The sequence below is a fragment of the Strigops habroptila genome, chromosome 2 (genome assembly GCF_004027225.2).
Source record: "Strigops habroptila isolate Jane chromosome 2, bStrHab1.2.pri, whole genome shotgun sequence".
NCBI classification, from domain to species: Eukaryota; Metazoa; Chordata; class Aves; order Psittaciformes; family Psittacidae; genus Strigops; species Strigops habroptila.
This window is the reverse complement of record NC_044278.2, coordinates 21,663,299-21,677,836: the sequence shown is the minus strand read 5'-3', so window position 1 is coordinate 21,677,836 and position 14,538 is coordinate 21,663,299. Positions and strand designations below refer to the sequence as shown.

Genomic DNA, 14,538 nt, shown 5'->3' with positions numbered 1-14,538 from the left:
AATGAGCTCACGCAGTTTGACTCTCTGCTGCCTTCACCTGTGCAAAGTGGATGCTGAGCTTTACCACTCATGAGTTGCTTTCACTTGCCTGTTTTTCTCTTATAGTTCTGCCTGTCTGCCTCCTTTTTTAATATCAGATGTTAAGTCCAGAAACCACTTCACAGACCTGGAAGGGGACGTGGTTCACTGATGGATGAGCAGCTCAGAGCCTGTGTAGAGGGTGTATGAAATGACTGATGATGGTAGAGCAGGCATTCAGCTCTACCCACAAGAACAATGTTCTTCTGATATTGTCTATTGGGATGTTACCGTGATTTTATTCCTGTGTCTATAACAGAGCTTATATTTGCTTGATTAATGTCTCTTGGTAATTGTGGTAAAATGTTTGAAAACTATGTGTTTCAGATTGTAGTTACTATCTGAAAGAATGGGAAGTGGCAACATGTTCCTACACATTCATGAAAGTTTAAAACCCTGAAGCTGGCACAATCCCCTTTGTCTGATCTGAGTAGCATTTGGAGTATGGCCTTGAATTTGGGATTCAAAGAACACCTCAAAGCCCTCACTGCTGTCTGTGCCTCAACTACACGTGATTTTCATGGAGACTGTGGGAGTGGGAGTGGGGTGAAAAGCTCAGTCTCAATTTTGCCATGCGTCAGAATGAAAACACAGTTCAAGCATCTGGTACGTTTGTTTTTCATGAGACGAAACTGCAGTTTTCCACTGAGCTGTGATCACAATAACCCCATGCCACAGAGACAATCAAACGGAAAGAGGGGAATTGGTATGCCCATAGTAGACTAGTACCATTTGCTGTGCCCGGTACTACCAGTGAGCTGTTGATTATATTAATTCATTTCTGGTATAAAAGCAACCTGAACAGAGTCAGGATGCTATTTTGTCTTCATATCAGTAGATTTTTTTTCCAAGGATTACAGTTATAGAACTTATGCTACAAAGAAAAAGCAGAATCTAACAGATCACAATTTCTTCACTAGGAAGCATCATACACAGTGCTAAATCACAAGGAAACCCTGAGCTGGGAGCATTCTTTCAGCTTCCATTCTGGTCCAAAACAAAAACCTTATTGAATTTATTTTATAAGTCCAGATTTCCAAGGAGCATATTTTAGATTTCCAGGCATATGTTGTCTAAGCATGTCCAGTTTTTTAAACCTGTGAGGCTGCAATGAAGTGCCAGTGTGCTTTCTTCAACTTGACAATAAGGATAATATTGGCCCATCGATGGCAATAACACTGCAACTCAGCCTTCTGACAAGGGAGGGTACATGAAGGGGAAAAAATAGTGACACTGCTCATTATTTTAAAGGACTCAAAAGTTAACCCACTGTAATGAGTATAATCTTTTTTTTTTTTCCAATATAAAAATAATGTTAAAAAATTGACATATATATTTGGTGAAACATGAAAATTCACAGTGACTGATGACAGATACTGCACTGAATTTTGCTTCTCTACTGTAGTGCATCTCCATTAAGGCAATTTCAGCTAATCTCACTATGGATTCATTAATCAAGTGTAGTCAGGATGTCTGAAGGGAGATAATGAGGGGGGAAAAATTGGCCTATTGTTTGGATCTTATTCTTCAGCTAGTTAGTTTGTTTACCGTGTTCTGTAATATTTGTGTCCCAATAAATAAGTTCCAGTCGTAGTTAGTTATCATAACAGATGACTAACACATCTTTATTTACTTACAAGTTCAAAATTATTCCATAAATAGATCAATTATCTTTGTGTTCTCCTTACATTGCAAGCCTATACAGATTTCCAGCCTGCAGTATCAGCTAACAGTGAAATGGAAACAAGGTGGATCAATAGCATTTTAAAATTTTCTCCCTTCTAGCTAAAGGTGCAGCATCCATGGAAACAAAGACCCTAATCCTACATCTTTTTCTCTAAGCACTAACAACCTAAATGCATACTGCAGTATCAGCAGTCTCTTAGTGCCTTCCAGAATTTCTCCTCTAAAAAGCCTAAGAAAAGATTTGTTCATTTTTTACTCATTTTTTACTCATTTAGGATTACACACTGTATATCTGCCCCACATAAAGATGTCACTGTATTACTTTTTAAAAAAAAAAAAGTTGAGGTTCCAAGAGCCCAGTGGGTTGGAGACTGCTGAAGATGGGAATGTTTATAAGCTCCGTGATATTAACTGCAGCACTCAACCTCAGGTGACATAAAGCATGCAAAAAAGAACTTTCTGTCAGTTTTATTATTTCTAAAAAGGTTCCCCTTGAAAGAGAAGAGTGACCTTGCTCTGCTGAGCTGACATATGCCACTGAATTAATGGCTAAGCTTTGCTGTAGGGAAGCTTGCAGAAACATTACAACTCCAGTGGCTGAGTTTGCTGTGAACATTAATCAGGGGAACCAAAATGATGTATCAAACATGCATTTAAAAGTAATAAAAACTCACTCTTTTTCTCTCCCCCTTCCCCAAGTTTCTTAGAATTAGCTTATTGTTGGTCATTACCTGTTGTCAAGGATAAGACTGCAGGACGGCAGTAAAACTTGTATAAGGGTTTACTAAAGTTTGCTTACCCTTCAGAAAAACCAAAGGAGCCTTTAGGATGGTCAGATTAACCATGACTTCAAGGTTATTTTTCAATCTTGTTTCCCTCTGGAAGGTCACTTGAAGGAACACCTTCCACTGAAAATGTACCTCTCCCTAGCAAGGAATGAAGAAGCTGCCTTTCATTCTTGGTGACACCCTAGGAGCAGGACCATCTCCCATGTCGCTCCTGAATGAAGCAAAAGATAGGCAAGAACACTTCTGCTGCCACTGAAATACCGCTGTAAATGATCTTATATGGCTGTGTTACAATGGTTGAGTCCCAGAGGCTCTGACCAAAAGCACTGTCACACCAGAGAGGTGTATCTTCTGTCTACCCCGCGCTGCAATAAGCAGACAAGCGTGCTGCGGTCGGCAGCTGTGGCCACTTCTCAGGCTTGCCGAAAGGAACAGCAAGGCCCTCAGGCATGCTGTGTCCCCCCGTGCTATTCTGCATGCAGTCTATGTATAGCACGATGAGGTGGTAGGCTCCTTATCGCCATTTCTGCTCTTGCATGGAAGCATTCATGGTAATCACATTCCCACCTCTGCTGGGGAAGTGCACCAGCTGCCCCATTCCGTGTGTGCCGGACAGACATGGGTTCCCTTGAAAAACTGAGCCCTTTGGAGCTACTTGCTTCTCAGCTTGTCAGCTTTGGGCATATATATATATTTTTGTTTTCACTTAAAGCCTGCAAACACACATGAAAGTAATTTCTCAAGAAATCCAGCTGAACCCTGCAAGGTCAGGACCTAGATAACACACAGCATTAATAAAATTATGCTGTATAAGTAATCAGGGAAATTACTTAAACTGAAACAAGGCTATTCTTTTTTAAAATATGTGAATTCATCTGTGAATGCATGGTTTGGAGAGGAGAAAGTTTCAGGAGAGGAAAGATGTTGGTATTTAAGGGATTAAAGATCAAAGCCTGCAATGCTTATGTGGTGTTTAACCAGTCTACTCAGTCAGCACTTCCCTTTACTGCAGTTACGGTTCTGTGGCGGGTGGATTTCCAGGCTTGTCCCTCAATGTTTCTGCCCATGTGTGTTTCTGCCCATGTGTAAGTGAAGGGTAAAAAAGATACCAGGGAGGTGGAAGCGCACATCATGTCAAGTCCTTAACTGCCATGTTCATAGCTCATCTGAGTTTGTCACACATCCTTAACCTTGTTTTAAAGTCATTTTCTTTTCATGGTTTTGTGTGCCACTGAAAGTCACTTTTAATTAAATGTCATATAAATAATAAAGTCTTAATTACATAATTATTGCAGATACCTGCATGCACATTCCCAGAATTGGACAGACTACCAGAAGAGCACTTGGAGTGACGTTTCTCACTGGGAACTGAGAGTACTCTGCAGCAACTGGGCAGGAACAATGGTGCTCAAAATTCAGGGTCAATGTGCCTTTAAAGAAAGAGGAGTCGGCTTCTTCCCCCCTTGCACATTTTGCACCACTACATTGTAAAAAACTTTCTCAGTGTTAACATATACGTTTCTTAAATTGCTTCTTTATTTAGTTCCTCACAAACTTGTTTAATCAACACAGCACATTTGTTGCCAGATGAAATTGCCTTTTTGCTCAGACTTCCTACGTGGCTTGCCTCTTCCCTGAGGAAGACTTACAGACCTTGCAAACCATCTCACCCTCATTTAACTTATGAACTGTAGCTTCCCGCTTGTGCTCAGTTGTGTCGGTGCGTGGCCTGTGCGAGGTGCCCTTTGAAAGCAGTCAAGAACTGAGTTTCTAGTGGAAACTCTGACGTGCAGGCTGGGTTATCGGGAACTGCATGCTTCGTGTCAGCATTGCTTCAGGCTTGAAGAGACCAAGCCTGGTACCAGGTAGAGGTACTGATATAACAGCTGCTTAGCGTTTACTTTGGAGAGTGAAGTTTGTTGACCTGGAGGAGTGCTAAGTACGATTAACTCATTTTGCACAGCTTTTCTTTTCCAGTCATTTTCCATTAGTAAAATTAGGATGCTTGCTCTGACGCTTCATGGTGGCAGTTTTGTTAAAAGACCACTTTGCTCCCCTCTCTCCCCACCTCCATGTAGCTACCGAATAGCAGACCACGATAACAACCAGTCTTTCACAGAGTCATTTTTAAGCCAGTTAAAAATGCCATTTCAGTAGATTGCCCTATTTGACTTAGCAAGAACAAGCTGTATCTTTTTTATTGCTTTGGACTGGCGAAGTACAAGGTTTAGGCCATGTTTCGTGTGGGCTATAAAATTATATTAATATCTTGGTTAGTAGTCAGAAGTTCTATATGTATAACTAATGTGTAAATAGGAAAAAAATCCCTGAGGTACAGAGGTCATGATGTCTTCTGGTTTTTGGCTGTTTTATTAATCTTTGGAGAGTTAGTGTGCAAATTCTCATTCACACTAGTGAGAATCTAGTGGGCAAATTCTCATTCTTTATACAGAAGTGAGGGAGGCTTTGTTGTTTATGTTTTTTCACGGATTATCCCAAAACTAAAAATTGCTATCTTGCCTTCTGGGAAAGTAGGAGACACTTTCTTTGATTATTCATGCAGCATAAGCTACCAGACTCACAATATTCATCCCTACTTTGGTAGCTCTTTACATCGTTCTCAGAGTAGTCTCCTCTGTCTGAAGGGAGTAGGAGCATCAGAGAATAGAAGAAATGAATCAAATGTTGAGCTCCACTTATCTCCATTGAACAAAGCAGCAAGCACAGACTGTCCTCTTGGGAGCTGCTGTGGCTTCTTCTGAGGAGAGAGGGAAAAATAAAAGTGTCTGTGGCAGGCAAGGAAATTGGGCAACATGCTGAGCTCCCTTTTTGCTACTCCCAGTGACCACATTTGCCTCTATAAAGCATACATGGTCTGGGTAGTCAAAGGATGAATGGAAGCTAAAAATGAGAATGCATGGAGGAATTTGAAGAGATTAGCTTGTGCAACAGGGCCAGTACAAAGCCATTGCGTCATGCTGGACTTAAAAGCTGTTTTGAATATGACTTGAAGCAAAACATAATGGGCCAGAATTTCTCACAGCAGGGAACCAAATCTCTGAGCAGGAAAATATGAGATGAATGTCATCCATAATGATTATTTAGCAAGATAATTGCTGTCAGCTTTGGCTCAAAGATTGTCTTTAGACATGGAGAAACATAGGAACTAACTGACTTCTTCTATGGTATGCCCTACAAAGAAGGAGGTTTTATAACAGAAAGATAAGGATTGCAGAACGTCTTCTTGTTGTTTTTCTATTTGTATACCATACCATTTTCTGGGGAAAATGATAGGCTATTTACAGACAAACCAGATCATCAACTGCAAACTGTCCAAATTAAAATAAACAGCAATTACATAGCACTTACCCCTTGAAAATGATCATGGATTCATTGAAAAAGTTCATGGATTTTGGGGAATTGAAGATATAGGAAAAGATGGAAAAAGGATATAAACAATGCTGGAAAATATCTATGGTATTTTCCATTATGCTAATTTGGTATACTGAAGGGGAAGTTAATGCATTGATTTGTAGTAATTATTTGATCAGTCCTTGTGTGGGAAAATAAAAGTGTTTCTCCCCTGCCCATGCTTCCATTATATTTTACTGAGCAAATTTGTATTTGCTTTACGTATCCATTGGTAGCTCTTGCATGAATCCAGCCAGGAAAATCACTTAACTTTATAGGACACTGAATCCTGGTATCAAAAGTCAATAGCATATTTTCTCTTAGTAGCTTTGCATTTACTTTAAAAGCTTCCCTTCACCTGGAAATAAGGCCTGACCGTATCTTCACAAAGTAGGTGTTCCCTGACACTAATGCAGTGACTGACACTACTGAAAGTAATAGTCCTGTTCCCTTTGCAGCCCAAAGCTCCTAAATCTGCTTTTTGTTATCAGTATAATGGGGTTGAATACATTTTTAAAAGGTGGTAGCTATTGATTACTTAATGGAAAAAGTTAGTATAGAGAACTGCTGAAGCAGCCCTATTTAGTGCTCTCCAGTGCAACAAGACCATTATCTAGAATAGTGGAAATCATCCTGTAACCCTTATTAATATTTAATAGGCATGAAGCAACAGTGAAGTACACTACAAAATAGCCCAAGGCTTTTGCACATGTAGGATATAAGGTTGTTTCAAGGGTCGAAAAAGAATAACTGATTTCCCTGTGCTCAAGCTGTTTATAGGTAAGACCAACAATAAACAATGTTTTTCCTCTTGTTCTTTTTAAAGTATTTTCAGCACATCTGCAGTTTAATATACAGCTATTCCTAATAGACATCTTGAAGTGATTGAATGCAACAGAAAGGTCAGTGTATGTTTAGAGATCACTGTGTGAGACTGTTTTATACTTTACTTTCCTAATATTGCTGTGAATCCCAGCCTCCCTCTTTCTGTCCTTCCCACTCCGTGCTGCAGGGCACATTTGGCTGAGTTGACAAGCCAGTGAAAGGTGTTAATCCTGTCTAATAGAACCATAATCCTTGGGGCTGTGTTTTTATATCATACTATTGAGCTAACCCCTTGTCACAGGATATTGTTCATCTACTTAATAGCAAAGTTCTTTATGGGAATTTTAGATAAAATAAAGTTCACAGTCCAAATAGTCCTTTTCAATTTCACAAGGTAAAAACAAACAAATAAACCACAATGTTTAGCCAACAGAGATTTACTGAGAGATTACAATCAATTAAGAGGAGAGCTGTGTGATTTTTTCTTTTCTTCCCCTGCTGCCAATTCCCCTCAGTGGATAGTAAATGTCATTTTACTTGTCCAAAAATATTCACAAATCTGGGCCAGCTTCTTCAAATAACCTTTGTCCAGAAATATTTTTCAGGTTAGATATGCCCAAAAATGCAGTAAAAAAAAAAAAAAAAAAAAAAAAAATTTTCTTTTTCTCTTCAACAGCAGTGCTTAGAACATGGACCCGAAATTCCATCTTTCCTATTCCATCTGGCTGCCCTCAGGCCTCTCCCACTGCTTTGTCCACACTAAGACTTTTTTTCTTTTTTTGCGGGGGAAGCTGGTTAATAAGTAAGTGTGAGAAAACAGGGAAATGAAACAGCAAGGAGCTTTTATTTTCATTTGTTCCAGAGGTTGATGATTTTCTTCTTCTCAAATGGAGACTTTAAGACAAAGTATTTTCACATGGTTTCTCATAACTTTTCTTTGTCTTCCCCGGCCCCCCACCCCCCAACTCTTTTTAGTTTAAAAGTGACTGTGTGTTAGAGATAAAGGCACTAATATGGATAGAAACTCTATGATTTATAGGCAGGGACAGAATAACAAGGGGTCTTTCCTGGATGGAAATACCCAGGAGAGGTATGTGTGTGTTCGGCTTAGCTGGTATCATTCTGATGAACTCCTTCCTTAAGATCATTGTTGCGAAGCCTGAATGCCACCTTGCCACCCTGTGCGGCATCAGGAGCCTGACAGTTACTGATGAGCCCCACGGAGAACTAACTGCTGCCAGGAAAGGTGAGAGTAAGGAGCTTGGTAGCTGTGGGCAGAACAGGTACAGGGCTGCATCAGCACTCAGAAAATTGCCAGCAGCTGAAATCATTACTTAGGTCTTGGTTTAAGCACGTCTTTGGTTTTCCAGCTGTCCAGAGGACGGCACTCCAGCAGCATTACTCACCCTGCCACCTGGGTGCAGAACGGGAGGATGGGTGAGGCAAGGGCTGTGTTCCCTGCAGTGCTTGGTGTTTGGGCAGTTCTGCTCCTCTTACCATCACCAAGAGGTTTCGCCTTAGCTTCTATGCAGGCAGCCTCATGCCAGCATTAAGCGTGTCTTCAATGTAAAGGCAGGCAATGGGACTGGCTATTAAACCAGTCCTTTTCTCTTCCTCTTTTATTGCTTAAAAGGATGATCTACCTCTGTTGCATCTGAACCTCATGGAAATTCTTGCCTGGTGGAGAAGATTGGAAAGCTGTAATGGTAGAGCAGAGCCAGGAGCTTTCAGGGCCTTTTGAGGCTTGTGGCGTTCCCAGATGGAGAGTGAAAGGAGATAGCTGGAGATGCCAGGGGAAGTGGGCACAACGGATGCTTTAGGAAACTGGAGGGGAGATGAAAAGATGGCTCGCATGGCTGCGGGGGGGCAGGAAGAAAGCAATAGAGCAAGGAACCGATTCGGCTGAAATCATGTGGGCAAGGCAAATAAATGAATAAATACAGGAAAACCTGTAGTCAAGTAGTCTGAAATCGCTTACTAAATCATTCAGGATGTATTTATTTTGTGCTTTGCTATTTAGTTCAGTGGGTTTTTTTTCTCCAGAGGGGATTTTGAATACTCAGAAATATACTGTGATGATATTACATACTATATAATAGTAAACTCTGCTCAAGAACGCTGATACTGCGTTAATAGAATTTCATTTAGTATGGAAGAATGAAAAATTTAAAAAAAAAGAAGAAAAGGAGTTGTTCTGGATTTAGCTTAAAGTATTGGTGAAGATATAAAAATAAGCTCTTAAAGACACTGTAGAGTGGATAAATGTCCAAATACTGGCTGTTATTAGGACCACACTTAAAGGGACTTCTGACTTGATGCCAATTTTATGCAGTTTGCCATCCTGGCCAGTGCAGTATCAGACAACTCTGCCTGGGCATGTCTGGCAGGTATTTCTGTGTGATCTTTCCCACAAAAATCTGCTGTGCCACTTCCCTCCTTTCCATATCACTTATCTATGTGCAGACAACTTAAAAATTAGGAGTTATAAGTAATCCATTCACAAGTCTCTTAATGCACAGCCCAGGTGGTGCAGCCTTTCTTATGTTAAGCAAAGCTGTGGCACAGGGAAAAATTCTACCTATTTATGTTTAAAAATCAGGTTTTTGAATTGGAGGACTGGGAAGGAAAACATGAGCCCTGCCTGATTATTCTGTTACTTACTTGCTCCTCAATGTATGCACTTTGGATAAATGTATTCATAATCCTTGGCAGTCCCTGCTGATTCCTGTTGGTAGAGAACCACAAACACCCTCCCCAGCTGCGAAAGTAAACTGTATAAATTGTCACAGTTTAAACCACCATTACCAACTCTCTAGCTTGTATAATATTTATGGAAACACCTTTTTTTTCTAAGCTTATAAATAACTGTTTTACCTAGAAGTAACTCATAGATATCTGTGTGCCAGTAATGTGAAACTGACATAGAAGAACTCATAATTGTACCCATCACCTAATTAGTTTTAGAAGCAGCATTGTTTCTCTTATTCTTTTAATTGCTGCTGGCTGTACAGTCACTTATTTTTTTCCCTATAGTCACCTCCTAGATTGTTTCTAGCTGGATGTAGCCATCCATGGTCTACTGACCTGGGAGGAATTTTCAATACAAACAGGTGACTTGACAGCTGTATTTAAGTCTTGTTAACAGAACAAAACACCATCCATGATTCAAGGTTTGTCTTCTCTTTTTTCACAGCGCACAAGCAGCTTTGGAAGCTTTGACCGTTTCAGGCATCACTCGATATCAAAGACAGATGATTCTGCTGAGGTCTGTATAAAACAAAGTTTTACTTTCTTCAGTTCTCTTTTCCACAACAGTTATGCAAAAACATTGGGAAACTATTGTGTGAATTTTACGCTGGTGAGAACTTTACTGGGTGATCGAGTCCTTGCTAAAATGAACATGAGAATCACACCTAAACTTTGGTACTTTGATGTGAAGATTAGAAACAATTTTTCAAAAAGACAAAAGTGCACTTCAAGTTGGTGCATGCCCAAAGTAACTGGCACATGTATGCAATCCACAGATGTGCCATCTTTGTTTTCAAGACCCTGGCAAAAATCCTCTCAATTGTTATTTGGATTAAGGACAATAACCAATGGGAAACAACATTTTCTAGCATAAAATATATTTTCTTTCTGTCATTCACACATACAGTGGTGTGCTGCAAACCTGTTTAGGCACACTGATTCCCCAGGAAAATGGCTATGACTAACTTCTGTAAATATTTCCCTGTAATTCCTATTCCACTACACTGAATTTCATTTTCATGATGAGTTGTTGCTTACTTTTTCATTTCAAATCAGATATCTGAGCTGGAGACTATAAGTGATGTTGGAGAAGGAGTACAAGCTAAAGCAGCAAATAATGGAGGAAGTTTGGGTAAGAAGATGAGAGCCATTTCCCTTACCATGAGGAAAAAGATGGGTAAAAAGTACACCAAGGCACTCTCTGAGGAGATGGTAAATACAGCTTAAGAATCTTGATTTTGATGCTAATACGTATGAAGTAAAAATGTTATGTGCATTTTTTCCTATTCATGTTTCAATTGTCATTAGTTATGACAATCCATAAAAACATAGTAACACATCCTGAATTAAAACAGCTTTTGGTATGTACCGTTTCTTTCATCTGCATGTTAATGTACACACACATGCACTGAGAAAATGGGGGCTGTTCAGCCTGGAGAAGAGAAGCTGCATGGAGACCTCATAGCAGCCTTCCAGTGTCTGAATGCGGCCTACAAGGATACCAGAGAGAGGCTCTTCATCAGGGACTGTAGTGATAGGACAAGGGGTAATGGGTTTAAAACCTGAACAGGGGAAGTTCAGGTTAGATATAAGAAGTTCTTCACTGTGAGGGTGGTGAAGCACTGGAACAGGTTACCCAAAGAAGTGGCAAATGCTCCATCCCTGGCAGTGTTCAAGGTCAGATTTGACAGAGCCTTGGGCAACATGGTCTAGTGTGAGGTGTCCCTGCCCATGGCAGTGGGGTTGGAACCAGATGATCTAAAGGTCTTTTCCAACGCAAACCATTCTATGATTCAATGATTCTATGATTCTATGATTCTGTGACTCTATGACTCTGTACACAATTGCAACATCACACAGTAAGGGACCAAGATAGAGTTAGGAGGACATAGGAATTTTACATCATTTAATTCTGCTTTTTCATCAAGGAGCATTTCTATAAGCATCACAAAAAAATCTTCTAATATGGACACAAGGAAGTACCAGATGAACCCCATTGTCAATCTGATACTTGACCTGTACAAAATGTTTCATTAGAAGAATTTATCTTTCAATACAAGAATTATTTCCAAAGTCCATTTTGTAGAGGTCAGCTAGCATCCTAGAGCATGACAACTCATATGCCTTATCGGCTTTTACCTTATCTAATCTTAGTGAACTTATCTTTATTAAACATAAAAAAATATTTCACACACTGCAAACCCTGTTTTCTCAATATGTTATGTCAGTGAGTTCCAAACTTTAGAAAAACATTAGGAAAAAGGACTTGTCATACTTAATCATCCTAAAAAATCTAGCTAGTCTGCATCCTATCTCACATACATGTCAATATCAAATAAATTGAGAAAGTAAATAGAAACTTCACAAGTAGAAAATAGTGTTTCACAGGATACTTTTGAGCAGTTTTTGGAGGTCAAAGACAAGGACTCCTAGTCTATTACTTTCCATTTTTTGCTAAAATTTGAGAGGTTGCAGTCTTTTTTTATTATTATTATTATAAGAAAAATCAGAATTTCAACATTTACCTTCTGCACGTTTACAACATCGATTCACATGACAGAAAGTCAATAAATTATCTGTTGGACACACGTGTAGCATGATCTTCATTCCTGCAGGAGACGATGACAATCAGTACCAGCCCACTGATTAATCTATGGCTTATGCTGCTGACTGGTATAACAAACACTGTCCTTGTTGAAAACCAACATAGTCTTTTATTTCAATACTTTGCCTCATATGTACCTATATGGGTCTCTACTTCATACATGCCCTGTCATCTTTGCTTGATTTCATCAGCCAACTGATGAATAAATAATATTTCCGCAAATATTAACGTAACATCCCAAGTACTGCAGAATGTTTCAGTTGTATGAGGATATCACACATACTGACAATGTGATGATGTGATGACATGTGACATGTGACATGTGACAATGTGATGACAATGAAATCTGCTGAGAAATTCCTTCCTTTGAAATCTTATTATTATTTAATTTCATTGTTACATCATCCCTTAAGTTACCTGCAACTGAAAATATGGATCTTATTGTTTTGAATAGGCTGTGAATCCTGAGGTGTGATTTAATGTTATAAACTTAAGGGGCCAATTTCATACACCATTAGATTTTGCGAAACATGCATCTGTTAATTCTGAAATGCGCTGGGTTTTGAGGCCAATGTGTAGGTCAGGCAATGCGGTGAGCATGGTGCTAGAACACACCAATGGCTTACTCTGCAAGCTGTCTGTGTGCAAGCTGTATCCGAAACACCCTGGCTGGGACGCCAGCCTACCTGATTTTCAGAAGTTCAACACACAACATCAGCTAGCACTTCACCATGTGCTTTCAGACTTAAACTTTGTATTTCCTCCTCTGAGACAATCAGAAAAAACACCTCATCTGGTTACCTGTGAATTTCCCATTCACATACAGCCTTTGTCTCTGCTGTGGTATATTGGGGTCTTCCGAGATCGGGAGTCAGTTTAGCGGTTTGAGTGGGAGTGGAATGAAGTGAGAGAGGCAAAGGGGAGGCAGGTGATTTCTCCAAGATCATAAAGAGCTAGAGATGGTGCTGGGCATCCTTAGCACCAGACACCACCTTCTAAAATGCTTTCACTCATAGAGTGGTTCTTAATAAAGTGTAATGATGAGTTAATCTCCAATGGTGATTTAAAAGAAAAAGCCAAATATTTATCTAAAATATATCTTTTGGTGGTGAGCATATGATTTTTGTGTTAAAGAATGAAGAAGGAAAAGATGACAGCAATCCTGGTGGTGGAATTCACACTGAGAAGGTCTCCCTAAAAGCCAGTGACTCTATGGAAAGTCTTTATAGTCTGAACAGTGGCCGGAGCTCATCTAGTAAGTACAAGATATCCATACTTCTTATTCAGCCACTGGATCAATACTGTTATTGTTTAAGTCTGAGGTATCAGAGCTGGTGATTAAAAATGTAATGGTAGAGAGCTCTTCAGTCTGGCAGACAAAAACATGATTTGATTAAATGGGTGGCAGGTAGGCTAGATTGTCAATCTCCAGAAATAAGGTGAGTGTTTTTAAGAATCAAAATGTTAACTGAAGTGAAAAAAAACCAAAAAAACCCATGGATTACAGGGCATGTTGCTGGTATATATGCCATAAATTTTGGGGGGTTATCACTGCTATGGTGCTGACTCCCAATCACCAAGAGCAGCCACACAAGCATCCTCTCTGGGTGTAATGACTGTGAGTTCATCCTTGGCCCTGCAGATGTGAGGCAGACAAAGCGAGAGGTCTCTGAGATGATGGGTGATGGGGGCCTGACCTGGCAGCTTCAGGTCATGATGCAGAGAGATACAATCTGCTTCTCCACAAACCCACTGAAAACCCTCCCCCAACACGGTCATCTCAGTCAGAGGGCAGATGGATCTTTGATTAGAAATTGAGTTTGCCTCCAACTCTCTATCCATTGCTCTGCTGTGGACATTTGCTGGGCAGCAGGCCACAGCTGTCAATGGTGACATTGCTGGGCCATCACTGCAGGCACCATATCAGCCCTAAGTGGGGACTTGAGCTGCAGTCCAGACTGTTTGCACTTAGTAGTTCATCTGGCCCTGAGATGGAGTTGTGCACTTAAGCAATCACCTCAAACAAAACCATTTTTATGATCATTTTCTGTGATGTGATTTGTGAAAATTGTATATAGGAGTTTACTTCCAACACACTGCTGCTCTTATCTAAAAACATATTTGGATGGGATATTGCAGAGCTTGCTCAAATTTGCTTGAATTACTCTGCTGATATTTTATTGCTCAACTTGGATAAAATGACAGGCAGAAATGTTGATAAGATTAAAATTTCCCTCTGCAATGCAGGTTCTTTTGATGTTTCAGCTAGCTCTATAATGAAAGAAAATAACTTCTACATTACTTGTTTTCATTTCTCTGAATAAACAGGAGACGTTCAGCAGAATTAATTCCCTAAATTGCACTTTTAGAGTACATTTTATTAATCTGCAGAGGTGA

General features: G+C 39.8%; 1 protein-coding gene across 6 annotated transcripts in view; it reads left to right on the top strand.

The window, feature by feature from the left end:
• The window catches only part of SAMSN1 (SAM domain, SH3 domain and nuclear localization signals 1), a 180,092-nt gene that overhangs the window by 151,420 nt on the left and 14,134 nt on the right, over positions 1–14,538 (top strand). For all 6 annotated transcript variants that reach the window (XM_030476184.1, XM_030476185.1, XM_030476183.1 and 3 more), the window contains 3 exons: positions 9,982–10,053; positions 10,593–10,748; positions 13,276–13,396. In XM_030476184.1, the coding sequence (XP_030332044.1) occupies positions 9,982–10,053; positions 10,593–10,748; positions 13,276–13,396 (349 nt within the window). The remainder of the gene's footprint in view (positions 1–9,981; positions 10,054–10,592; positions 10,749–13,275; positions 13,397–14,538) is intronic.